The sequence below is a fragment of the Dromiciops gliroides genome, chromosome 4 (genome assembly GCF_019393635.1).
Source record: "Dromiciops gliroides isolate mDroGli1 chromosome 4, mDroGli1.pri, whole genome shotgun sequence".
Lineage (NCBI taxonomy): Eukaryota > Metazoa > Chordata > Mammalia > Microbiotheria > Microbiotheriidae > Dromiciops > Dromiciops gliroides.
The window spans coordinates 212,950,880-212,978,556 of NC_057864.1; the positions used below are offsets into that span (position 1 = coordinate 212,950,880).

At 44.9% G+C, this 27,677-nt stretch overlaps 1 protein-coding gene across 1 annotated transcript; it reads right to left on the reverse strand.

Moving 5' to 3' along the window:
• Positions 1-2: 2 nt before the first annotated feature.
• On the reverse strand, positions 3-27,677 carry SLC16A3 (solute carrier family 16 member 3). The gene is made up of 5 exons (XM_044004911.1): positions 27,490-27,677; positions 8,219-8,467; positions 6,185-6,328; positions 3,423-4,187; positions 3-438 (listed from the first exon to the last, which is right to left on the reverse strand). Exons 2-5 carry the CDS (start codon positions 8,439-8,441, stop codon positions 152-154), a joined length of 1,419 nt encoding a protein of 472 aa, XP_043860846.1. The 5' UTR covers positions 8,442-8,467; positions 27,490-27,677; the 3' UTR covers positions 3-151.

Below are 27,677 nucleotides of genomic sequence, written 5' to 3' on the forward strand. Positions count from 1 at the left end.
CCCGAAAAATTATCATGTGATGATCTGCCAACAAGGCAACCAGAGTCAAACCGATGGCCCCGCCCTAAGCTAGTCCTATTTCTAAAATAAATAAGAGTGTTGAAATTCTTTGTACCTTTTCCCTCAACCCTCTCCCTCCCTGAGCTGCCATTCAGACAGAGGTCTCTGGGCTGGTCACAATCTCCCCATTTTTCTCAGGTTCTGCTTTCAAGAAGTATTCTACTTCAACAGAGTCCATTCTAGCCTCCTCAGAAGACTTGTCTTCCAGTCTATCAAGCTCCTCCCTCTCCACAGCCTCCTTTTTGGTCTGAGGTTCTTCTGATTTTTTCTTAATACAGAAGATGTTGCCCAGAGCCAGCACCAGGGCAGCGGTGACCACCTCAGCTCCCGCCAGGATAAACACATACTTGTAGACGTGAGTCGCATCCAGGAGTTTGCCTGAAAAAGGACAAGAGTCATACCTCAGGACTAGGGGACCCTGCTCATGCAAGATGAAATATTGTTAACATGTAGGCCGCATCCTGATGAAAAATAACCTGGAATGAGTTTTCCCACTAAAATCTATCGATTGTGCCTAGTTAGTGTCTGTTTCTGACATTTGTGAGGATTCTCAGGAGCAGTGTATGGACATACACCCTGCCCCACCCCCACCCCTTCTCCCCTACCCTCCAATCCTGAGTCAATATTTGTATTTTAGGTTCCTTTTTTTGTATTTGGATTTTTTTTTTATCCTTTGAGCTAGTCTTTATTAACTCCACACTGAAGGCTCCAAGACTAAGAGTGGGCACCACTGGCTGATAATGCTCTTCTACCAAGTGCCACCTGTGCATATCCTTCTCTTCTTTCATTTCTCTGTGTCTCTTGCTTTTTCTCCTTTCTTTCCTCAGTAAACATATGGAACTTGTTCATCTGAGTGATGACACGGGATGAAAATTGTTAATAGGTTCAAGAACTGTTTAAATAAATTCATGAATTTATTCTGCATAATGCATAATTAAAGGAAGTTAGGATATCCCTAACCTTTTGAGGCAAACATCAGGAATGAGGCAAACAATTATGCTCTTATAGAACCTATGCCTTTGTTGCCAAATACCGGCAGCAAAACAGTGGGTTGGCACATTGCTCTGACCTATTATGACATTTCTTAGGATCTAAACCATAGCTCTGTATTGACACTGTTGAGTATTGCTTAACTCTACAAGAAATACTTGGGTTAAGTGGATTCCTTATCTTTGTCTCAGATGGCATCAGAAAGATTCACCAGAAAGCTATGGAAGGCGAACTTGCTTTGGTTCTCTGCGCAAAGTTGGGCCTTACAGAAAGCAGGTGCCCCAGATCCTAATGGAATGCTAGTATCAGAACCTTTCCCTAATCCCACTCCCACACACCTCAGGGCCAGTGGCCTGTACCATCACCCTCAGGTGGTAGTCATTCAGCCGGTAAACATTTATTAACCACTCACTATGTACCTGGCACTGTGCCAGTAAGTGCTGGGGATACAAAAAGGGGCAAAAGACAGTGCCTGCCCTCAAGGGGCTGCTTCCTTCCTTCCAGGATCAGGCTTCTTCTGATCCAACCTCCTTTGAATTCTCATTTTAAAATGATCTTTCCAACTGATTTTTCTAAGCAACAGTGGTCAGAACGTATCTGCCCACCCTGCCTTCCTCCCACCATACTTCACTGTTTAAAAAAACATGTATTTCTTTAGTCAAACTTAACTCCTTAAAGTGTATCTTTTTCCTTCTGAAAGGGAAAATTAAAAACAAGAAGGTCTTCTCCCACTCTGTTCTATTATCTTACACTGGGACTAAGCAATGTCAAAACTTGTTGGAAATTGATGGGAACAGAACCTATCAATTATATAAAGTAATTATTCTTGTTTCTCTTTGTCAGGATCCCAATTAATTGCTTTCCTGAAAGGAACTGAAAGATGAGTTTTAACCACTTGGAATCTTACTCTCTGCAGTTTCTACTGTCAATCCAGGGGCACTGAGATAGTTGGTTGATGTCAGAAGGTGATATGTTGTATTACCTTCACAGATGTAAATCTTCTAGTTTCTGGACTCAACACCTGAGGCTCAAATAGGCATTCCTTCCCCCCATCAATGCTTCCCCAAATAAAGCTGGGCTTAGGGCTCAGGCATCAAAGGTCAAACTAATTTTCTTTGGGTTGGAAAATGGAAATAAATATGTTGGAGGTAAAGAGCGGGCTTATGTTTGGGTGGTAACTTGACACTGTAGTGGAGAGTGAACAGATCCAGGAGTCAGGAGACCTGGGTCTCATCCCAGCTCTGCCACTAACTAACTAGCTGTGGGACCCTGAGAAAATCATTTAACTCCTCTGAGTTTCATCATCTCTGTAAAGTGGAGGACTTGCATCAGGTAATCTCTGGCTAAAATTCTGTTAGCACCCTACTAGATTTGAGAAGAGGGAGGACAACAGTGCCACAGTGGTGGCTACAAAATATTAAAGAGAACCAGAGGCAGGCCTTCCAGCATTTTGGATAGAACCATTCTGTGAGAAACCATTAACAAGAATTATGAGGGGGGGCAGCTAGGTGGCGAAGTAGATAGAGCACCGGCCCTGGAGTCAGGAGTACCTGAGTTCAAATCCGGTCTCAGACACTTAACACTTACTAGCTGTGTGACCCTGGGCAAGTCACTTAACCCCAGTTGCCTCACAAAAAAAAAAAAAAAAGTATATAAAAAGTATATTGGGGGGACGGGGGCTGCAGCTAAGTGGCCCAGTGGATGAAGCACTGGCCCTGGATTTAGGAAGACCTGAGTTCAAATGTGGCCTCAGACACTTAACACTTACTAGCTGTGTGACCCTGGGAAAGTCACTTAACCCCAAATGCCTCACTAAAAAAATAGAAAAAAAAAAAGAATTATGAGGGATGGGAAAATACAAAGAGGTCACGATCTGCATGGGTGAAAGGCTAATGAGATCATGGATCCATGGAGGTATACCCCACCACCACCATCACATTCCTTTCCCCAAAGGTAGAGCAATTGGGTCCTTCTTGCAGCAATGAATTTATAAGGCAAGAAGATGCCATAGACATATACTGTAGTTACCAGCCCCTGTCTTAAGGATTAATGTACCCAGTAGTAGGTGAATTCTCTTCACCTTCTGAAAACAACCCAAAGTGGGAGAAAGTGATGTGTAATCTCCTCATGAAGCCCCACAAGGGTCTGGCCTGTGCTTTCTCAGCTGAGCAAAAGACTGACCTCACAAAGGAAAAAAGTTTAGGTAACAATGACTAAATATTTTTGTGAGCATCTCATAGAGATGACGGAAGTCTTCAACCTCCTGCCAAATGCCCTATGACCTATCCTACCCTACTAGGAAGCTCCAAGTCATTTCTGCAAAGGAGAATGATATTAATGATATTAATAAAAGAGGGAGAAAAGATACTCACCTCCAGAAGGGGGTCCGATTAACACAGCAATAGCCTCCATTAGTAGTACAAGACCAATGGCGCTGGAGAACTTTTGGGTGCCCACTATGGCCATGAGCACTTCAAACTGCAAGGCTCCTACCATGCCGTAGGATATGCCGAAAAAGATACAGAAGACCACCAGACCACTGTAGGAGTCTGACATGGAGCCTATGAGATCAGTGAAGCCATTGAAGAACATGGCAAAACTAAAGAGGTAGACAGAGCGGGGCCTGACCCACTTGGTTCCAGCTACAAATCCACAGAGGGGCCGGGCAAAAATGTCAATGAAGCCAAGAATGGTCAGCAGGAAGGCAGCCTTGGTGTCATACACTCCCATATCCTTGGCGTAGCTTACCACAAAAACAGGCGGTACAAAGAGCCCCAGTACCAGAATAGAAGCTGCAACAGTGTAGACCAGAAAACCACGGTCCTTGAAAACACTGAAGTCCAGAAGCTTCTTTGCCTTCTTCTTTGATGCTTCCTTAACTCCTTCAAGCTTTTTAGGACCTTCCAGAGGCCTCATCAGAGCCCCACATACACAACAGTTCAGCAACATGGCCCCCAGAATGAGGAAGCCCCCTCTCCATCCATAAACGTCCTGTAAGATCTGTCCCAGTGGAGAGAGTGCACAGAGGAACACAGGGCTACCTGCAGCTGAGAGACCATTGGCTATGGGGCGCCTCTTATCAAAGTAGCGGTTGAGCATGATGAGAGAGGGCTGGAAATTGAGTGCCAAGCCCAGACCTTAAAAAGAGGAACAAGAACTTGCTTAGAACCTAGGTGGCCCAGCTAAGCCCTTCCAGGGGTGCCCCCCTCCTTAAAATCAAAACATTAATTGGACTGGTCATCAACTGTCATTGATTCTTTCCATGTGTTTTTTTCCTTCTTATTCCATTCGATGATCTGTATGTAAAAATTATTGGGGGGGGGGGAGTTTTCATAACATGCCACTCAGCTCACTCATATACCTCTTCTTCCCATTAAGTCAGTGTATATGTAGGGAATGTAAAATCTTTTTAATATCACAAGAAAAACATATACCTACGTACCACCTCACACCTATCAGATTGGCTAATATGACAAAAAAGGAAAATACTAAATGTTGGAGAAGCTGTGGAAAAGTTGGAACACTGATGCATTGTTGGTGGAGCTGTGAACTGATCCAACCATTCTGGAGAGCAATTTGGAACTATGCCCAATGGGCTATAAAGCTGTGCATACCCTTTGACCCAGTGGTACCACTATTAGGTCTTTTTCCCAAGGAGATCATAAAAAAGGGGAAAGGACCCACATGTACAAAAATATTTATAGATGCTCTTTTTGTGGTGGCAAGGAATTGGAAATGAGGGGATGCCCACCAATTGGGGAATGGCTGAACAAGTTGTGGTATAGGAATGTAATGGAATACCATTGTGCTATAAGAAACAATGAGCAGGTGAATTTCAGAGAAACCTGGAAGGACTTAGGTGAACTGATGCTGAGTGAGATGAGCAGAACCTGGAGAACATCGTACACAGTATCAACAACATTGTGTGTTGAACAACTATGATAGACTTGACTCCTCTCAGCAATACAATGGTCCAAGATAGTTCCAAAGGACTCATGATGGAAAATGCTCTCCAAATCCACAAAAAAGAACTGTGGAATCTGGATGCAGATTGAACCATACTATTTCTACTTTTTCTGTTTTTCTTTTTTGAGGTTTTTCCCTTTTGCTCTGATTCTTTCACAGCATGACTAATGCAGAAATGTGTTTAATGTGATTGTACATATATAACCTTTATCAGATTGCCTGCTGTCTTGGGGAGGGGGGAGGGAAGGGAGGGAGGGAGAAAAATTTGAAATTAGGAATCTAATAAAAAACAAATGTTTTAATAAAAGCTCCTTGTGGGTCAGGAAAAAACCAACCATATACCTATGAAGGTGAATCTCCTGTCCCCCAAAATTTTGTGATGCATTAGAAGGCTGTATATAAATGATTTTCATTTAATCTAGTTGATTTTGTTAACATTATATTTCCACAGAGGACTTTATCCTCACAAATACAAAGCCCCCGTCATCATATTTGTAATCAGGATTTTTATCAGGGATGAGGATTGGGATATATAAAGCATCTGACTTCCCTGTGAACCTAACTTCTAGCTTCAGCTAGAAGGAATCTGATAGCTTTACCCTGGGCCCAGTGATCTTTCTTCTTCGAGAATCTTCCTTGTCTTTTGGAAAGTGTTATATACATACCACTACGCCTGGTGAAGTGACCTCACCTCATTAGCAATGGCCACAGCAAGAGAGGCCACATACCTGGCAAAGTCAGGTGGAATAAATGCTAATAAATAAGTGGATTTTCCACTGGAATCTTTTAGCCTGAGCTGATATCAGCTGGAGAGGATTCGCTGGAAAACACTGAACAAGAAAATTAACTGCTGGCCTAATTGCCCCACCCATCCATCTGGAGGGGTTGTTGTGAGGCTCCAAGGAAACAATATGTGTAAAGCCCTATAGAAACGCCATTTGTTGCTGTTACCACATTATCTAGCATTATCCTTTCCACATTATGTAGTACACCCTGTTGCCTTGGTAACTGGAGGGGGGCAAGGAGGGTCACTTTGTAGCTGCTGCTTTCCCATTGATTGTAGCTCATGTGATCCCTTCTGGGGGCTTCAAATCACTGGAAGCTGTCCGAGTTAAAAGCTTAATAGCTACCTGTGATTTTTGATCCTTCTTTGGGCTCCTGTACTTACCAGTGATGACTCCAGCCGTGAGGTAGAGCTGAATAATACTGGTGCAGAAGGAGGCAGCCACCATCCCCATCGAGGCAAAGAGGCCGCCCACCAGCATGACCGGCCGGCAGCCAAACCGGTTCACACACACACTGCACAATGGACCTGAGAAGTAGGAATGAAGCTTATTGGGTGCCCAAGGCTGCAGTCTGTCCTCCTGTCCTCCTTTCCCTGACCTCTGCACTGAAGCACGGCTCTTTAATTGCCACAACACATTTCTCTTTTCCTATTTCTGAGCAACATGCAACAGGCATCAGGTTGCAATAATTAATAATGATGAAGTCTTCTTTACATGAAAAGGACACACTGGGAGGATGTGCACTTTTGAGTTTTCCCAGTAGGGGTAGTGGATGTGCACTTAATCTATCTGCCCTCCAATAGGCACACACTTGTGAGATGATTTTGCTGGGTGGCAACTACAGTCTTTATGACAGTAGAATGGAGTCACCCATGTGATATGGAACCCACCCCCCTGACCCACTGAGCTTAAAAACCATAGATGTTCTCTTGTTGATGTGCCCAGGCAAGGCCTCACTTGTGCAAGAACCTGCATGTGGATTCTCCTCAGAAATAGTTAACATCAGATAATCTTAACCCCAGAGTCATTAACCTCCAATACTGTGGCATTCATTCAGCATATATCAATACCTGCTAGGTAACCAAGGTAAACCTAGAGGATTGTGCCCCTGACATTACTGGTACTCAGCCAATGTTCTCTCTCTTGACAAGATACAGTCTTTAAAATGATGAGTTCAGGGAATGCTAACTAAGCTTCATATATTCCTAAGTAAGACATCATTATCATAAACTTCATAGAATCATTGAATTTTAGAACTGGAAGGTACCTTGGAAATCATTTCATCCAAACTTCTCATTTTACAGAGAAGAAAACTGATTCCCAGAGGAGAAAAGTGATTTGATTGAGGTCCTACACGGAGGTCAGACATCCCAGATTTGCAGTCATCATCTTGACTCCAAAATCAAGGATATATCTGCCTCATGATTCCCATGAACACTATGGCCAAACAGAATTTTTATGTTATCTATCTAGATATCGAGAATTTTTTATCATTGTAAACCACTGTTCCCCTTCATTAGTTCAGATGATCAAGAATTATCTGTATATTTCAGTGATGGAAACCTTGCTACCTTGTCTTAGGACAAGATCCTTTTGGTACTTGAATGACTTTGCCATGTGCTGAATTTCCACTCTTGGAACATTTGTCTTACAAGGTTACAGTCAGTATATTTAGTACTCAGCAAGCCAAAAAGGGATTGTAGAGACAATCTAGTGCAAACCCCTTACTTTACAGAAAAATAAACTATTACCCAGAGAGGTTAAGATTACACAGGTAGCAAAGTAGCAGAGCTCTGAGATTCAAACATAGGTCCTCTAGACTGCATATGAAATTCCCTTTCTACTACAATGCTATATTAGGCCCATTTTACATGGGTGAAAATTAAGGTATAGCATTCAGACCAAGTCACAGAGACTGCACAGATCCAGAATTACATTCAAGAAATCCTGAAATCTAGTCCTTGACAAAAACAATGGGGTGTGAGGAGCTAAAATGCCCTTCAATGCTTTAATTATACAAATTAAGCTCCACATATTTGATTGGGAAGAGTAGCCCTCAACCTGCTTCCTACATGAATTAATTGGACTCAACAAAGGTAATTATTTATAATGGAAATGGGACAGATTCCAAGAATGGATCTTCCCAACTTGAAGTCATACATCCCTCCAATGCATTTATCTGACCCCGAACCATGCTTGCTTTTCCAACCCCCTACTTTTTTTCTCAGTGCTCATGACACTTTCTTCACAGATTTGAGAGTGACAAAAAGAGATGTCTTGATTCACAGAAACACTGTGCCTTGAGGCTTCCACTTGCCCTACCCTAGTTCCACTGCTGTTTCTCCAGCACTCTTGCTTCTAGTAACTGAGTTTTTTTTGAGATAATGCCATCTATATTCAAGCTCGCCTCTTCTCACCTGTCCCATAAAGCATGGCCAGCAGGATAGAGGAGATCCAAGCTGTGTCACTGTAGCCAATGTCAAACTCCCGGATGAGTTCCTTAAAGAAGACGCTGACTGCTTTGGGGAAGGCATAAGAGAAGCCTGTGATGATGAAACAGCCAAAGAGGATGGCCCAGCCCCATCCACCGTCTGGGGCCTTGACACCCCCTGGACCGTCGTCAGCCACCACCACTCCCATTATGTCACGTGATGACTCTGAGCTCTCTGAAAAAGAGGAAATGCAGAAGATTGCACTCTAGGTCCCCTAGGTGTGTCTCTAAAACACAGTAGGTTTAGGCAGGGGACAGAGTTGTTACACATGAAAGAGACACCTGAGAAATAAGAATCATGTCCACCAGTTACCCACCTGGTGCCAGGGAACTGGGAAACCAGGATTCCAAACAAATTTTAATACTGAGACATTGCCTCTCCTGTGAGATATTTTTAAAGGACGAGACAGAGATAACAAATGACACGGGGCAGCTAGGTGGTGCAGTGGATAAAGCACCAGCCCTGGATTCAGGAATACCTGAGTTCAAATCTGACCACAGATGCTTGATACTTACTAGCTGTGTGACCCTGGGCAAGTCACTTAACCCCAATTTGCCTTACCAAAACAAAACAAAAAAACAAAAACAAACAAATGACACGGGCATTTTAGTCCCAAGACCGTTGGGATCTTGTTCATACAGTATCCTTCACCACTTCCAAAGGACCGGGATCAATACAGCCTAAATTTATGGTTAGTCAAGTAGAGGCCCACAGCATCTAGTAATAGTTTATTCATACCGTAAGAGCAAAGTCACTGTAAAATGAACATTTTGTCTATCAATTTATACTCTGCAAGCCCTCCTTAGCCACCTTAAAAATTTGAGAGGCAGGAGTGTGAGAGTTCAGGGGTCTGTGATTGAGATTCTCCAAAGCTACACTTTTTACACCTGCTTCTCTCCTTCCTTTTCCTCCCCCGCCCCACAGCTTAGAGGGAGCCTTCACCTACAGAAAACTGCCTGGATTACTACTTCCCTTAAGGAAAAGGGGCTCAATAGAACCTGAGATGAAAAACTGATGAGTTTTATTTTTCACCCCAATTCATTCCATCACCTCAGTTTGTGCCCCCTGACCTCCCCCAGTTTGCAAGCAGTTCCTTACTCCAATGCTGACAAGTAAACAGTGGATTTTTATGGGCAGTGAAACACTGAAGTGGAATACAAAGGAAGTGTTTTTCCTCTGAAGCTCTTTAAAAAAACAGAAAATTATTTTCCCTGGACAGCTTAGTCATTAAACTACTGGAATAAATTGGAAACATGTTGTTTATCGACCACCTATTATATACCCAGTCTGAAATTTGAATGCTGGAGCTAGTAATATACCAGCTGTGGTTTTATAACTAAATACAAGTCATCTCTGCATTACACATGCCCAAGAACATAAGTTATTTATGATAACTGCACCTCAGCTAGGTCTCCTTACTAGGGACATCCCACAGATGTCACCAATCACTGCCCAAGATGTCCTCTCATAGAATCATAGTGTTAGAGCTAGAAGGGTGACCTCAAAGATCATCTAGTCCAGCCTTTTCATCTTATCAGAGAGAAAACAGGGGCTCAGAGAAGTGACTTGCCCAGGCTCACAAGCTAACAGTGTCAAGTGTCTGAGCCTGTATTTGAACTCAGATCCTCCTGAATCCAGGGCTGCTGCTTTATCCACTGTGCCACCTAGCTGCCCCCCCCTTTGATCCTATCAGAGTGAAAACAGGGACTCAGAGGAGAAGTGACTTGCCCAGGGTCACACAGCTAGTAAGTGTCCAGTGTCTGAGACCACATTTGAACTCAGGTCCTTCTGAATCCAGGGCAGGTGTTTTATCCACTGTGCCACCTAGCTGCCGTGCCCCCGCCCCTCCCCCCCCACCGCCTTCATCTTGTCAGAGAGAAAACAAGGGCCCAGAGGAGAAGAGACTTGTCCAAGGTCACACAAGGAGGGAGATCCAAGCCTAAAAACTTGGGTCACCTGACTCAGTTGTGTGCTCAGAGTTCCCCACAAGTCAGCAGAGGGCACTCTCACCCAATGCTTCCTTGCTCAAAAAGAGAAAATGTAGACAGCTAACATGAAAGGTTCCCAACTGCACCTCATCACCACCTTCCAGACTCATCTGCCCAGTTGGAAGTCCCTTGTTTGACAAAACTTCCTGAAATGATTATTATTCGACCTGGAATCAGGGGGCTGGCACAAATGATGCTAAGAACTAATAAGCTAAAATAAAACAAAAAAACCTCTTGTGTCCTACCTGATACTTTTACGGGAAAAGGTACTTTGTTTTTGTTGTGTCCTCAGCAGCCTAGTAGAGTCCCCAGTATATTAGTATTTTTTTTTTAATTTTTAATCCTTTCTTTTTTCTTTGCAGCAAACATTTATTTTTTTCCAGTTACATGTAAGGGTAGTTTTCAACATTCATTTTCATAAGATTTAGAGTTCCAAATTCTTCTCCCTCCCCCCATTCACAAGATAGCAACCAGGTTATATATGTACAATCCACAAGTACTCTTTTGATCAGTTCTTTCTATGGGGGTGGATAATATGCTTCATCACTGGTCCCTTGGGATTGTCTTGGATCATTGCATTGCTAAGAGTAGTTAAGTCATTCACAATTGCTCATCAAATAATCCTGCTGTCACTATGCACAATGTCCCAGTTCTGCTCACTTCACTATACATCAGTTCATATGAGTCTTTCCAGGTTTTTCTGGGATCATCCTCCCAGCATATTAGTATTTAATAAATATTTGTTGAATATTGTAGATAACTACCACAAAATATCACGGACAGTTAGACCCCCATCTTCCAAGGCACTGTTTTCAGAAGCTCAGGATACTGTTGTCTTCCTCCCCCAAACAAATGCAAAAATTGCAGTTTACCAACTGTCACCAGGGTGGGTCACTCACAGACTGACAAGTCATCAATATCCTAATTAAACAGAACAGTAGTCCCTTAACTTCTTGCTCTGGAGAAAAGAGGCAGGTTCAAAATAGACACTATTTAGGCACTCTGGGTTAAGTGCCCTAAAAACCCCCTCTGGACAATTCAAAGGGCTATGCAGAAAACATTCTAATTCTTAGCACACTGCTACACCTATCCCCTGACACCCCTTCATCCATGTTGACTGTGCCTGGGATGGCCTGAAGGGGCACCTGGGAGATTTCTTAAAATTCAGACAGCTGGCTGCATTTGGAGGGATTGTGCTTTCTGTAAACTAGAAGAGCAATCTCTATGAGACTGTCTTGGGAAGGTCCAAGTGAACTCATTCATGCAAAAGGAGAAAAAAACCTCCCAGTCCATAGAGTTCAACTATGTAGCACTGCCACTACAATTGGTGAGAACTGGATGGAAGAAGAAAGTAAGGCCCTTTTTTTCCCATTTTTTTTTTTCAGATTTGTCTTGAAATTCTTGGTGATGTGCCCTTACCTGGCCACCAAATTAATTCAAGTCTCATTACTCAGCTAATCACTTCCATCTGAAGGTACAGCTGGGACTTAGGTCCCTGGAGGGTAGGACTCTTACTTTTGTCTGCTACCCTTACACAGCTTCCAGAGTAAATAGTAAACCAAGCCGAAAACCTAACATCCCAGAGGCAAAGCTACATTTCTACAAATGTGATATTTGTTACTGAATATGGGATGACCAGGAGCATACAAAGTCTCCAAAGGCAGCTGAAGCAGAGAAAGGGAATGTTGAAATACTAGACATAGGGTTCTGAACAGCAAGATAACTAAGGAAAGGCAAGATCCTCAATACTAACCAGTAGGGAAGGGAAGGAGACGATGGATTAGTAATCCAAGAGAAAACCCTGTCTTGGGGGAAATTGATCAAGTCTGCTTGGACAATTCCGGAGTCATTTAGCAGAAAAATGGGATTTAAAAAAAACCAACAACACAATTACACATAAACCCCAGAGTCTCCACTCTAAGTTAGGTAAGAGAAGGTCAGGGCTCAAAGGCCATCCTTTTTTTATTTGGTAACCTGCAGGTGTCCCCTTGCTTCACAAGTCAAGAGGCTCAAAAACAGAACATGTTGTGCTGCTATTCCCCAACAGGCTAAAAAGCTTGTTGAGGTAAGTCACATTTGGACTAGTAAGACGTGATTCCCCATAACGCACTGTAATAAGAGCAGAGCAAAGCAGGCAAGAGGAAGCTCTAAGCCTGATGCAATAGGTCCAGTCCACTGAGTGCTGGGCACAAGTGTGTGCATACACCAAGCTGAGTGGCCTTTTGGTGACATTTATAACCACCCTATCTATATGACAGCCACATACCCAACCCAGAAATAACCCAAGCAAGACTGCCCTTGGGGCCTAGGGGAGGCTGGTCTGTAAGGAGCCAGAATCAGTTCATTTCCCTTCCTTCTCAAACGAGTGAGGTAGAGGGTGGGGACAGACACCTGAACTCCCAAGGCAGAAGAGGCACCATGTTCTTTGTTTTACAAGTTTTGGAACCGAAAGGGTCTTTAGAAACCAACTGGTCCAAACATACACACCCCTTGCCCAACCAAAATGTACTTTACTTATAAGGAAACGCCCAGAGAGAGAGGAAGTGATACACCTGAGGTCACACAATTAAGTAGCAGAACCAGAATTTAAATCTAGATCTAACCCCAGAACCAATGCCCTTTCTACCACTTTGTCTCTCCTTTACAACTGAGAAGCATCCAAAAACCAAATACACGAATTAGTCAACATAGCAAAACTCACCCCTTGCCCTCTCAAGATCTTGACACTATCTGGGGATTGGGCCACCCCCTGACAATCTGTCTCCTGAAATCCAAGACAACAGGGCAAGGGGAAATGCCAACAGATGCTATGGAGAAGGTGAAGTGTTCAAAGGGAGCTTGATCAGGTGCCATTTTGTTTGTTTTTTGGTGAGGCAATCAATGGGGGTTAAGTGACTTGCCCAGGGTCACACAGCTAGTAAGTGTCAAGGGTCTGAGGCTAGATTTGAACTCAGGTCCTCCTGAATCCAGGGCTGGTGCTCTTCCACTGCGCCACCTAGCTTCCCCCTCGGGTGCCATTTTGAATCCCTGTGGTATCATTTCAGTATATGAGATTCTATGGGTCTGTGAGAGAACTACTGCAAAGCACATTTCAGGTAAACTGACTGGAGTTTGAGAGGGATGGTGTCATTTTCTTAGAGACCTAAGAAGATTCTTGTAGCATTTGTCCCTACAGGGTCTCACAGATGATGATGGTAGATGCTGAGGACTGCTATTTTTATTTTTATTTTATTCTTAGGACTGCTCTTTTGGTTCCTTCCATAAAAAGCAGCTGCCAGGGGGCAAGGAAAATGGCACCCAATTGGGCTTCTCCTGAGGCCTTCTGTCCTAGCTTCCCTTAAAAGATTGTATTCTGTATCTCCTATTGCAAAGATTCATCTAATTTGTTGACTTCTGATATCCCAGACATTTTCCCTCTGATGAAAAAACGACACAGATCGACTGGCTGAAATACCCAGTATTCCAGTTTTCGAAGAAAAAGAGGTCTATTCTATTTTTTAAATCTGTGGTTGCCCTTTCTCTTTTGTAATTTTCCTGTTTACAAAATGTGAGCAGGAGAATACTGCAGTTCATATACTCCCTGCTCTTGCCCTTAATACAAAGCCTGCATTCTCATCTGAAGGCATAGTACCCACTCCCCTCATCTGCAAAGCCAAAAGGATTACCATCCATTTACATTTTTTTTTCTTTTTTCTTGGTGAGGCAATTGGAATTAAGTGACTTGCCCAGGGTCACACAGCTAGTAAGTGTCAAGCAGCTGAGGCTGGATTTGAACTCAGGTCCTCCTGACTCCAGGGCCAGTCCTCTATCCACTGCGTCACCTAGCTGCCTCCATTTACATACATCTTTAAAAATAAACTGTCATTCCATACTCTATTGATGCATGTCTGGATACTCAGGAAGAACTCTTTAGCCCCTGCATTTAGCCCCTGGCTCTCTGTGACCACCAGGCCAGACCAAACCTTACCCAATTTTCAATACACTATGGGGAGGGGCAGCTAGGTGGTGCAGTGGATAAAGCACTGGCCCTGGATTCAGGAGTACCTGAGTTCAAATCCGGCCTCAGACACTTAACACTTACTAGCTGTGTGACCCTGGGCAAGTCACTTAACCCCAATTGCCTCACCAAAAAACAAAACAAACAAAAAAAAATACACTATGGGGAAAAGGACATTGGATTAGGAATCAGGAGTCCTGGGTTCCAGTCCTAGCCCTTCCACTAATTAGCCACATGATCTTAGGTAAGTCTGTTCATATCTTTGGGCCTCAGTTTCCTCCTCTGTAAAATGATCTCTAAGATCCATTCTTGTCTTAACTATTATTGTATTACTCTGGCCCACAGTCTTGGGCATCTTTCCCTCTCCTTCCTGTTCTGACCCCATCTCTTGTCTACTTGCTTGAACCTCACTACCCAAAGCCAAAAGTGGGTCCCAAGGATCCAGAAGATTCTGAGAATGCCAATTAGAAAAGCAGACACCAAGAGGCCACCTCCCACACAGCTAAGGACTTGGACCTGCACAGACAAAACAGTAAGAATCAGCCCCTCAGGCACAGCCTTTCATGCACATGTGTGCCCATACACATATGGAAGCACAGAGATAGCTAGAAGTTCACTCTGCCTTTATCTCTGCTTCTTTCTCTCTTAGAACCTTTGTTCTTTCACTGATGGATGCTCAGGCCTGACCCCTAGTGACCAATCAGCAAGCATTTATTAAAATGCTAATTTATGTTCCAGGCACTGTGCTAAGCACTGGGATACACCTTCCCCTCCCCCGTCCCCAATTTAATTAATTAATTAGTTAAAAAGGCAAAATGTCCCCTGCTCTCCGGGAGAGATAATATCTGTATAAATCTGTGCCTACAAGATATAAACAGAATAGATGGAAGTAGCCTTGAATGAGAAAGCCCTCACATGGGGAGTTAGGGGTGGGGTGGGGGGGAGGACAACAAAAGCCCCCTGCAGCAGAAGGTAACCTTTGAGTTGAAGCTCGAGGGAAGCCAGGGATCTACAAGGGACAGCATCCCGGGCATGTGAATAACCAGAGTCCCAAAGAGCAAGTCCATTCCTCTGCATGGCTCACTCTTCACCAAGAGATCTTGTTCAATAAGCTACAGGCCATTGTTGCCACTCTGAACTCCACAGCCTTGGTCACATGTTTGGCCTATAAGAAAATGACCCTAAAGAGGATAAGCTTGTGACCCCAATACACCCCTAGTGCCTGGAAGGAATGAATCAGGGAAGATTCCACCACTTCCTCCGTTCTTGGATCTTCCACTGGGAACCCCCTCCAAATCCTTGGGAGCAGACTGAGACATATTAGAGTTGTTCAATGGAGACATCCCAAGGTTATGCAGCCCAAAGTAACAGCTCACACACATAGAGTGTCAGGCCTTCCCCACAATGGCAACAAATAATGTGGTGAGGCAGTGTCACAAACATTGGATTGGGAGTCCATACAACTCAGTTTAAATCCCAATTTTGCCACTTCCTACCAATGTCACATTGGGTAAGTCAACCTCTCTTAATTTGGCTTTCTCATTGGGTAAAATGAGGCAGTTGGATTAGATAAACTCTGAGGTCCCTTCTAACTGCATATCCCTTTTTAAAATAGGCAAAAGAGGCCTTGAAGTTAATCATATTACCCAAAGTCATATAATTGGAGCTGAGATTCAACGCTTGCCCCCACCTCACTCCTCTATCTACAAGCCAAAGTGGCCTCTTCTTTCTCCAGCCCTTCACCTTTGTGCATCGCCCAGAAGTGTATCCTGTTGCGGCCTCCTGCATAGTTCACAGTAGACTGGCTCACCCTTCCCCATACCCCAAGGCAGCCAGAGAGGGATTAAGCAATACTAACAATGCTTCTGTAGGCTCAGGAATGTTTAAGCATAACCTTGACCTGTCATCCAGCCCTCCTGATATGACATCCATAGTCCCTTCCTGATTTATGCCAGAAGGGCAGTAGTGAGATGATTCGGTCTCCTAGCCTTGCCTTTCTATTGTTTTCCTCCATCTTCCCAACCATCAATCTACCCCAATACTTTTGCCTTCCAGCCAAGAGAACTGGGGCAACAGTGACCAGCAGACCTTGTTTTGGGGGAAGGATGTCCCCCTCTTCTTGTATTGAGGGACTACAGAACTAAGGTCATTCCCCAGGGGGCCTTGCACAACCCCTAGAACATAGTAAGCACTCAATAAAAGTTTGTTCCATTCAATTTGATCTAACAAGTTTTCTTAAGCACTTACTATGTGCCAAGCACTGGTGAAAAAGGCAAAAATGAAAAACATTTCCATAAAGAGCAAATATATATCTAGTTCTTAATGTTTTCTTGCCTTTCCTCTACCCACCACTACTGGAGAAGCAAGTCCCCTGGGGGAAGGAGAAGGAGAAGGCAAGTGTGTTATAGAAAAGAATTCTGAATTGGATGAGAATAGGACTTCTTTGCCTGAAAAGGGGTGCCAGCATGGAAAGGGGACTATGGAAGTGTGAAGATCCCTGGAAGGATAGGAGTCACACAGGCAGCCAGGTGGTACGGTGATTAGAGCACCTAAGGAGAACTACAGAAGGTCCTGGAGATCAGTCGTTGGGGGTTATGATCCAGATCTAGATCTAATACAGAGTTGACTGTGAAAGCCTTCAAAAGGTGATGCTGAGAAGGAAATGGCCTGGATCCACCAGTTATTAAGTCTATAGGGAGTTGGGGGTCTACATAGCTCATCCATGGCAAACACCTAGGTCAGTGTTCTTAATACTATTTGTTGTTGTTCAGTCATTTCAGTCATATACAACTCTTTACCCCATCTGGGGTTTTGGCAAAGATACTGGAGTGGTTTGCCATTTCCTTCTCACACTCATTTGACAAATGAGGAGACTGAGGCAAACAGGGTTAAATGATTTGCCCAGGATCACACAGCTAGGAAGTGTCTGAGTCTGGATTTGAATTCAGGGATGGACCTGGAGTCCTTAAGGCTTTCCCAGGTCAAGGTAAAGACTATTCCATCCCCTCCCCACTCTCAGGTTATGTGAATAACCCCGACCACCACCCCTAGCCAGCTCTGGGACTACCACCCCTATCCAGCATTGTACTTAGATGATTTCCTGTTGTCATCAGAATGCCAGCTACATCAAGGAAACCTCCTCCAGAGAATACTTCTTTGCCCATTCTCTTTCTGAGCTGACTAGCTGGATGGGATGCACTTGTAACTAGAGCCTACTTGCCTGGAAGCAAGTCAGAACCACTCATCCCTAGAGCTGGCAGAGATTCAGGTGTGCTTAGCCCTGGAGACTAAGAAATTGAAAGCTTTCGATAGCCTCACCCAGTCTATGCAACCTTGGGGAGTCCCTGCAGAAGCCAAAAGGAAATGTAGTGTCCTGAAGAGTACACTGAGCTTAAAGTCCTAAAGCTTGTGTCTACATTTGACCTGTGTAACCTTAATACTCACTTCATCTCTCCAAGGCTCATTTTCTCCATCTTTCATTCAAAACTGCTATTCCTAAATTGTTGTTGTTATTCAGTCATGTCCAGTTCTTTGTGACTACTCCACTTGGAGTTTTCTTGGCAGAGATACCAGAGTGGTTTGCTATTTCCTTCTTCAGTTCATTTTATGGATGAGGAAACTGAGGCAAACAGGGTTAAGTGGCCTGTCCAGGGTCACACAGCTAGGAAGTGTCTGAGGCCGGATTTGAACTCATGAAGATGAGTCTTCCTGACTCCAGCTCCAACCCTCTATCCATTGTGCCAACTAGCTGCCTGTATTTCTAAATTACAAAAAGCAAAACAAGGGTGGTAAACTACATAACCTTTCCTAGTACCCATCAGTTCTAAATCCAATATTTAATCTGATAAGGTTGATGTATAGATGAAATGAGATGACTTCTGTAACAACATTTTCTACAAATGTACATTATTTAATTCTGCAAACATTTCAGCACCCACTATATACAAAGTGCTGTGCTAGGCTTTAGGAAAAAAAAAACAACAAACAAAACAAAAAACCAACCCCCGCCCTGCCTTCAAAGAGTTTACATTTGATTAAGATGACATAAACTGTAAATTTGTTGATGTTCAGTTGTTTCAGTCATGTCTGATTCATCATGACCCCATTTGGGGTTTTCTTGGCAAAGATCCTAGAGCAGTTTGCCATTTCCTCTTCCAGCTTATTTTATAGATGAGGAAACTAAGGCAAACAGGGTTAAGTGACTTGCCTGGGGTCACACAGCTAGTAGGTGTCTGAGGCCAGGCTTGAACTCAGGAAGATGTCTTCCCGACTCCAGTAACCACTGCACTCTCACTTATAATCCCTATTTGGGCATTATGGTAGCGGAGGTGGAATACTACTTGTTTCCCAACATCACTTCCATACTCTCCCATACCATCCCTCAGCAACTATTACTCCTTTGAGGTTCATGCTTTTCAAAATTATCACCTAATCCAGATCCTGGTGGCAATTACCTACCTACTTCCAGGATATTTTCCTTCCTTCCTTAATGAGTTCAGTACCTTCCTCCGTGTCTCTCCATCCCAAACCCTACCCTCCTATTATGGAATTTCAACATACATATTGTTGCCCCCTCAAATGCCTTAATTTCCCAGTTCCTCAATCTGTTCAATTCCCATGACCTACACTTCCACTCCACCTCATCTACACATAGAAATAGATGGTCATACCCTTGATGTTGTGGCAGCTGGGTGGCAAAGTGGATAGAGCACCAGGCCGGAAATCAGGAAGACCTGAGTTCAAATCTGACCTCAGACACTAGCTGTATGATCTTGGGCAAGTCACTTCACCCTCTTTGCCTCAGTTTCCTCATCTGTAAATGAGCTGGAGAAGGAAATGGCAAACCATTCCAGTATCTTTGCCAAGAAAACCCCCAATGGGGTCACAGAGTCAAACATAACTGAAATGACTGACCAATAACAACATCCTTGATCTTGGCATCATCCAGATAGGTGGGAAGAGCCAGGTGGTGCAGAAGGTAGATTCAAATTCAGCCTCATACACTTACTTGCTGTATGACCCTGGGCAAATTACTTAACTTCTGTTTGCCTCAGTTTCCTCATCTGTAAGATGGAGATAATGATAAGCACCTACCTCACACGGTTGTTGTGAAGATCAAATGGGATAATAACTGAAAAGCATTTTGCACAGTTCCTGACACATAGTAGAGACTACAGCTATCCCTTTCCACGTTGTGGAAGTTAGGGGCATCCCCTTTGAAACAGAAAACCAGAGAAATCTCAATTTTTTTCTTTTTCTTTTATGGGGTGTTTACAGTGCCTTATTGTAAAATTTGGGTTGAGTAGTTGACCATAGGCTCTGTGTCATCTGCTGGCCTCTACAGCTTTAGCAAAACTCCCCCAAAATTCTCATTTCATTTCTTATGCCAGCCAACTGAAGATAAAGCAAAACCTCAGTGTGGAAGGGATAACTATATAAATTTGCATTCCTTTCCCTTTCCCTTTCTGCCATCCAATATGTCATCCCCCTAGTTAACCATTCTGTTCCAATTGAAAGGATCAGCCTTCAATGACCTACAACTCTTGGCTCTTACATCTTTCCTTGTGGTCATGTCCTTATGAAGAATCTCTGGATCTGGCAATGGCAGACTTTTTGTGTTGCGCTTTTCACAGGTGTTAAGGGGAAAACAGAGGGGCCTCAGTCCTTGGGAACTTCAAGTGCTTTGCTTCCTGAAGTCTGGTTTTGTATGAGATAATACTCTTGCTCCAAATACTCAGGTAACAGCTCAACTCTTCCAAACCACCCCTTCCCACTCTGAACTTATCCTATCTTTCCTAGAGACTTGGTCTTCTTTGGCCCCTAAAGCCCAGCACTGTACCTTGTCCCCAGTAAACGTTAATTGAATGAATGAATCAGGTGCAAATACCAACCACGGGGCCAAATACTCTATGGAGTAAGTCGCTAAAGCACAAAGGCAAAGTAGAAATGGAATGGGGTTGCCTACAAATCCTGCCTTGGGGAACGGAGACAAGCTAGAACAGGTTTGGAGAGAAGGGCCTCAAGGTACTAACTCACTACCCCAACCAGATTCCTTCCCAGTCCCCTTATCTTCATCTTCATCTTCATCATCATCTCCACCTCCCAAATAGGGATGCAAATCTTAGAGCCTACTGCTCCCTTCAGTTCCCAGAACCCACAATGCAGCTTATCTCAGAAATCCCCTCAGGGAGTGAAAGAGAAGCAGGTCATCCCTGCCCTGTCAGTTTCCGGCGCATGCACCCCTTATTTCCCAAATCAGCCCCACTGAGGCCTGGGCCCTGCTCCTGCTAGAGTCCAACTTCAAATTTCCCTCAAACTTCCTAACTTTATTGGAGGCAAGAGCAATAGTAGCTACCCAATTACTGAGTGACTCTGAGCCTTGGCCCCCTCCTCCTCTTTTCATCCCCATCACTGTCTCAACTGCAAAGAGAGGGCTACCTGTGTCTGGCTTCTCTGGAGCCTCCTCCCCCTCTGCCTCGTCCCCAGGTCTCATTCCCAGTACTTCTTGAAGCCCCACCCCCACTCCTAATACCTGCAGGCACATTCTGACCCACAACCCCCAGCTACACGTTCCCAGATCCCATCACTTTACCAAAGATCACATTTATATTAGGGAATTTGAACTCTGGACTATGTGGGATCTGTAGCTACAGGAGAAGGCTGCCCGGCGCCCCTAATATTCCCTGCACCCTACAGAGGGCCGAGCCAGCCTGTCTGCTCAGAGGAAACCCAGCTGCATGGGGACGTGGGGGACGTGACGAGCAGAGAGAGGAGCTGCTACCGTATTGTCTACAGTACTCAGCTCAAGGTATCCACAGCACAGCTGTATTCACCAGAGTATACACTCCATCACAATTACAGAAACAGACAACTTGTGTTGCTGCCCATTCACCGAGGGCTGCTGGGTTTGGCTGAATCAATCACGCCACCTTGCTCGCCACATGAACACTCTCCCATAGGCCACCAGCCCACCCCAGCCCCCAACAGGTAGAGGGCCCACAGCTGGCCACTTTAAAAGAACTGGTGATTCTAACACTCCCCTTCCTCTCCCCTGCCAGGTCTTTGTTTCTAGGTGGCACCTTTACTTGAATTGGATTTCTACCCTGCTGAGGTATGTTTGCCAAATTCTAACAGTACGGCTGCTATGCACCTTGTGGTGTTGGCACCACAAGGCTTCATTCATTTTTCTTAACCACAGGTTCCTCCTCCTCCCACAACCAAGGTCTAAGAGGGCAGTGCTGCCTCTGCTGAGGACATCATCCCTTCATGCCCCGCCCTCAATTTGACTCCAGGGATACTGTTCACCCTTCTGCAACCTCGGCACAGAGTCTCGGAACCATTCCATAAGAAATCCCCTTCCTCCCACCCCCAGACAAGTTTTTAAGGGGCCTTTTCTTCAGCAAAGTGTCTCACATACGTCAAATGCATCTCAGAAGTTTGTGTGACTAATACACGGGCCACTCACCAGCCTGCCTTCCTGAATACTTCTTCCTTCCTTAAAGTGACTAGGATCTTGGGAGATGACTGCTGCCTGATGCTGAATACAGTCTTCCCAGTTTCCCTTCTGAGTAATAACAACCATTCTCCTAAAGTACTGAATGACCCCTTTATGCATCCCCACCCCTACTGCTCACCTAGAATGACCAGTCCCGGAGAGACACTCAAGGAATTATCTAGGAGCTTTCTTTGACACTCACAGACTCACAAAACCCTTAGAGATACAATAGATTGCAGAGGAAGGGACTGAAGATTAAAGGAGTAATTTACACAGTCAGTTAAAAACAGCCAGGACCTCTGACTCCCAATGGTCTCCCTTCACCCCAAATTCTTAGGAAATACTACTCCATGGAGGGAATGGGGGACCTCCGAGTTATATGGCATAGACTCAGTATGGTGTCTCAGATTTAGAGTAAGGAAAACCTGGGTTCAGATTCTATCACTGACACGTTCTAGCTATAATTAGTATGACCACTTTAACCTCTCCAAGACTCAGTTTCTAAATTTTTAAAGGGTGGATGTGAAATAAATGATCTCTTAGGTCCCTTTCCGCTCTCTTACCCTCATTTCCGAAAATGGGCCCCCTTTCACTAGGACACTGATGAAAGAAAGGTATGATCCACAGAGAGCTAGAATAGCACAGGCATACCTTGGAGATATTTCAGGTTTGGTTCCAGACCACTGAGAAAAAATGAATATTGCAATAAAATAAGTCACACAATTTTGGGGGCTTCCCAGTGAATGTTATCATGTTATCACTATACTATTAAGTGTGCAATCTTGTTATGTGAGATATGCAAATTTAGACATCTCTACTCCAAATGTTCATGTGGACTATTTAGCGCCCAACTTGCAGTAGAGTCTTCCAAACTATCTGTCTGATCAGCCACAGTCGGACACACCATAGCTTGTCTATACCAGAGAGAATCCTAATATTTTGGGCTCACCCTGCCTCCCCTCTTCCCCAACTTCCAACAAACTCACCCTTCAGGACTCCCTCTGGCTAATGTGTTTATTACAAAGATCTTTCCACCTCACCCAACATAGACTGGAGGTTTAGTTAGGTTGATTTAAATAATTCTAAAATGGCCAGTTAAGCTTCTTCTCTTTCCCTTTTTTTCCACTTTCATTCTCTAATGGTCATTTCTGAGAATGTGTCAGTCCCCTTAGAAACCAGCAATTAGGCTGTGTCATTAGTTGATTGTTGACTCAGATATCAATGTTTCCTGGGTTGATTATCTCAGATTAAAAAGCAGCAGAACCAAGTTGTGGAAGTGTCACCATCAGTGACATCACTACTTCTCAACAATGGTTCTTCTGCCTGGACACAGTGTAGAGAGCAGGTAAGGAGACCCCTCCTTCTCCCTGGATCTCCATACATATGACATGGAAGAACTCTGGAAGGAGGTTTGTATTTCCCCACCTAGAAGGAGGTTTCAGTTAAGGAGCCATACCAATTCTCAAAGCCTTTCCTTACCACCATAAAGGTGTGGGAACCTGTTTGTAAGTGGCTGCCGCACAGTCCACACTATCCTTGTTAGGCCACTGACTGCTGACCAAGTGGACAGGAGGGAAGTAGGAGCAGGGGCAAAAGAATCCTATATATTATCATGTGGTTCCCCATTTCCTCATCTGTGAAGAAAAAGGGGGGATGGGGGCAGCTAGGTGGCACAATGGATAAAGCACCGGCCCTGGAGTCAGGAGGACCTGAGTTCAAATCTGCCCTCAGACACTTGACACTTACTAGCTGTGTGACCCTGGGCAAGTCACTTAACCCTCATTGCTCCGCAAAAAAAAAAAAATTAATTTAAATTTTTTAAAAGGGGGGGGGAGAAGGGAACAGGTTACACAAGGTGATCCCTAAGGTTGCTTTTAGTCCTAAATCCTACAGAACACCTTAGGAGTTTGGTTGGGAACTAGCCAAGTGCCTTATTCAATTTGGCAATGAAATGTGTATGACAAGTTTCTCCTTAGTTCCAGGAGTCTCCTTTCTGCTCCCAACCTGAAGCTATGATCTGGAGCCAACCCCTGGGACCATTTCTGACTTTTACCTCATCCTGCAGTCCTTCCGCCAATCCTGCAGTTCACCCAAACATCATCTTCAAATTCCCTCATAGGGGCCTTATTTCTTTAGGTCATAGGATTTAGAACTGGAAAAATTTTCAGGGATAATTTCAGCAAACTCCTTCATTTTAAAGATGAGGAAAAAGATACCCTGAAAAGGACCATCTCTTGTACTGTATACCAGATATGACACTGTAAGCCACACCCAAGTTTTGTGCCCCAATTCTCTGACTTCAAATCCAGTGCTCGAACAACTCACTGACTCCAAATTTTCACCTGACCTTGGTCAACTGACCAAGCAACATAGACTAATAGAGGGAAAGACTATACGATTTAAGAGTCAAAATACTTGGGTTTGAATCTCAAGCCTGCCACTTACTACTGGCCTATTGACCTTGGACAAACTCAATTTGGTGGGGGGGTGTTTAAATCTGTAAAATTCTCTTCATTTATGCCTACATCACAAAGTTATTGTTAAGGATTCAACAAAAGAATGCATATAATAGTGTGCTTTGTAAACACATTTTGTTTTATAAACCTAAGCTATGTTTTCCCCCACCTGCCTTTCCCCAGATCCTTTGGCCAATAAGAAAACAGCTGGATGTAAGGTTCTAGTATTCTGATTTTTTTTTACACCTTTCAAAGTCCACTAAAATTCTATATGCATTTTCTCTTTTCTATCTTCCAAGCTTCTCCTATTGACGCTTTTCTGAAAGCTAAACTTAGCATCCCTCTGGTAAGGAGAGTAACTCCACCAGCAGAAACCCTTTCCCTTTAAATCAACATATCCACTCTCAGTAAGCCCCTTGAGGGTAAAGGCAGCTTTTCACTTGTCTTTGCATCCTCAACCCTAAGCAAAATGTCTTGAATATAGTAGGTGCTTAATAAATATTCCTTGAAATGGATTGGCTTGGGATCAGTTGCTGAAGAGGGGAAAAGGAAGCCTGGGCTCTGGCTAGGGCATTGGAATTCTCAGTGCCTGGGTCCCTGGCCATCCTCACCCACCTTTCTCACCATCCCATAAGCCCCTTGCTCTGATAAATAGGAGGGATGCACGTGGTATAAGTAAGAGGAGCAGAGGACTAACTGTCTTAGACATCTGGGATAGTGAGTCTACTACTACTATCTAGCAATGTGACCTTGGACGAGGTCCTTCAACTCTCTAGCTTTGTCTCCTCCTACATAAAGGTTTGGACTAGATTATCTCTAAGGTTCCTTTCGGTTCTAATGAGAATGCTTTGATCAGATCTATAACTAGGTGGATTGGCAAATCGGACAAATTCATATGGGGAAGTGGTGGATTGAAGAAGGGTAGGGGACAATCCCATCTCTGAAAGTCATAAAAGAAGGTGGCATGGTCCTGGAGAGGACTTATGAGTTTCAACAAGGGGCCATTTTGTCACACACCACAAAAGGACCTGGAGGCATGGAACAGGGAGGAAGGACATTCCTCTCCCCACGTCCACATCCAGGGGCAAAGCCCCCTTCATCCTGTACTAGTAACAGCTCTGGCTACAATTCTATAATTCATATCTGTTACTCTTCAAACTGTAGGAACAAGGAACAGTTTAAATGAAGAACTTCTAAGTTTCACAGAGTTAGGTTAAACTGTTAGGAAAGATAAGGGTGGTGAACTCTCTGTAGGAGATATTATCCCAGCACACTTGGGTATACTGGGACAGAGGGTCCCAAGCTGGCAGTCCTAAATTAGACCATTAGCCTGCCAAGTTCACCTACTGTGTTTGTGGAATGATGTTATTCCTTCACCAAGCTGAAAGCATCTAACAGTTCTTAATTCTATAATTCAAGGAAGAGGGAAACTGGCAAGCAGTGACCTTTCCCAATACCAATAAAAGCTCCAATTTAACATGCAATTATGTAAGGAAATAAAGATAAACACCAACAAGAAACAACTAGGTTCTTTACTTGTACAAGAGTACAGAGGAGCATCTATGCATCCCTGGGTTTAAAAAAAAAAAGCTAGCAACTACCTATTACCACCCCCAATCCACACATCACACTTCTGAACCCCAATTTTCTGACCCGATACCAAAGAAATCCTAAGTCAAATCTAATAGAAGACGGAAAGTTCTCCCCTGTGGAATATCTTTTTCAGAGAACCGGGGAAAGATTCTGGGGATACGCTGGGAAAACTGAAGCCATTAAACATTCTTCCACAAATGTGAGTTTGAGTTTATTGTGAAGCTTTTAAAACCCAAAGAAACCGGAGAAAGAAGACAAAAGGGGAGCAGCCCCAGTCCGGAGATCCAGCCTTCCCCCTGAAGAAGTTAAAGGCACGTGTCCATTTCCTCCTCTCTGGCAAGAGTCCTAAGGAAAAGGTTAGACTCTCATAGGTCCCTTGGGCATCAAAAGTCACTTTTCAAAATACAGATCCAAGTTGGGGAAGCCTAATGTGATAATATCCAGAGAGTGCTCGGTAGGTAGATTAGGAGGCAAGATTTAAATTTCAGAACCCACGCGGACTTCTGGTGATAATTACCCACTCAAAACTCAGGCAGCCTTTTGGGCCTGCTCTTTTCCAAGGCTGGGGTTGGGGTGGAGAAGGGAGTCAGGTTAAGAGCCATGAACGAATGAGGATGATACCCCGGACAGCAGAACCATATATAGTACCTCACCCGGGCGTAGGGCCGGCTACAGCCACACCTCAGTCTGGTGTGGGACTGGGGGATGGGGGTGGATGGGCTCGGAGGGGGTGAAGGAAGAGTGCCTTGCCCCTAAGCCCAGCCGCCCAGCCGATGCGAGCCACAGTCAAGAGCTATTTATATACCCTCTCCCTCCGTAACGCGAGCCTGGTCATTGCTTCTGTCCGGCAACCTCCTGGCCCAGAGCCCAAAGTCAGTCAACCAGGACCCCGACGTGAAGGGCTCCTAGAGGAGGCCGTGCCGGTACCGTAAACCCAGGACCCCAGACGCAAGGAACGGGAAGACCGAGCCCTACGTCCGGCCAGGGGCTGTAGGTTGTCAGGAGGCATGGGGAGTACCGAGGTGGGGGAAGGGCCCGGAACCGGAGGGCTAGGCTAGTCTGAGCAGGGATGTGGGGACTGAGAATCTCTGGACTGGAGAGCACAAGGGTTGGAGATGGGATCATGATGGAAGGGTGAGGTGCTGCTCTCGGAGAGCTTGGGGAGAGTGAGAGGGACTTGGGATGGGGAAGTTTCTGAACCTCGAGAAAGGGATCCAGCCCCCTAGCAAGGCTATCCCCCTGCTTCCCTTACCGGTTATGGGAAGAGGGATGGTTAGCAACGTAGCCACATGGCGAGCTAAGGAGAGAGGCGCGGGGAAAGAAGAAATCGGGGCAAAGGAGCACGGGGCAAAGGAGCACTGGGCACCGTCTGTGCTACCTGCCGGGCCCCAGCTCCCCCACAAGCCGACCGTGTCTTCGGAGCTGTCCGCTCAACCCCACAGAAAAGGAACTGTGCCCGCCTCTCTCAGCTCCCCGGCCTGGGTGCGTCTCGCCGGCTCCCCACGGCACTGGACCGCCCCGCCCGGGGAGAGTCGGCCACCTGCTCCTCCTGACCGAGTGGAGAGAGGAGCAGGAGAGAGAGAGAGAGAAGGGCTTTCAGCGCTGCTGCCGGAGCCGAGCCGGCCCGGAGCAGAAGCATCCCCAGCAGCCGGCGCCACCCGTGGTACCTGCGCTCCTGGTCTCAGGTCTCTAGTCTCTCCCGCTCCTGCTCCAGCTCCGGCTCCCGTGCCCGGCTCCACCCCCGCACACCAATAAGCTCCAGGTCCAGGTCTAGCTCCCTCCAGCTGCAGGAACAGCCGCTTTGAGAGCGATTTTTAAAGCCTTTCGCTCGCCTTGGTTCGGCACGTACCCCGCG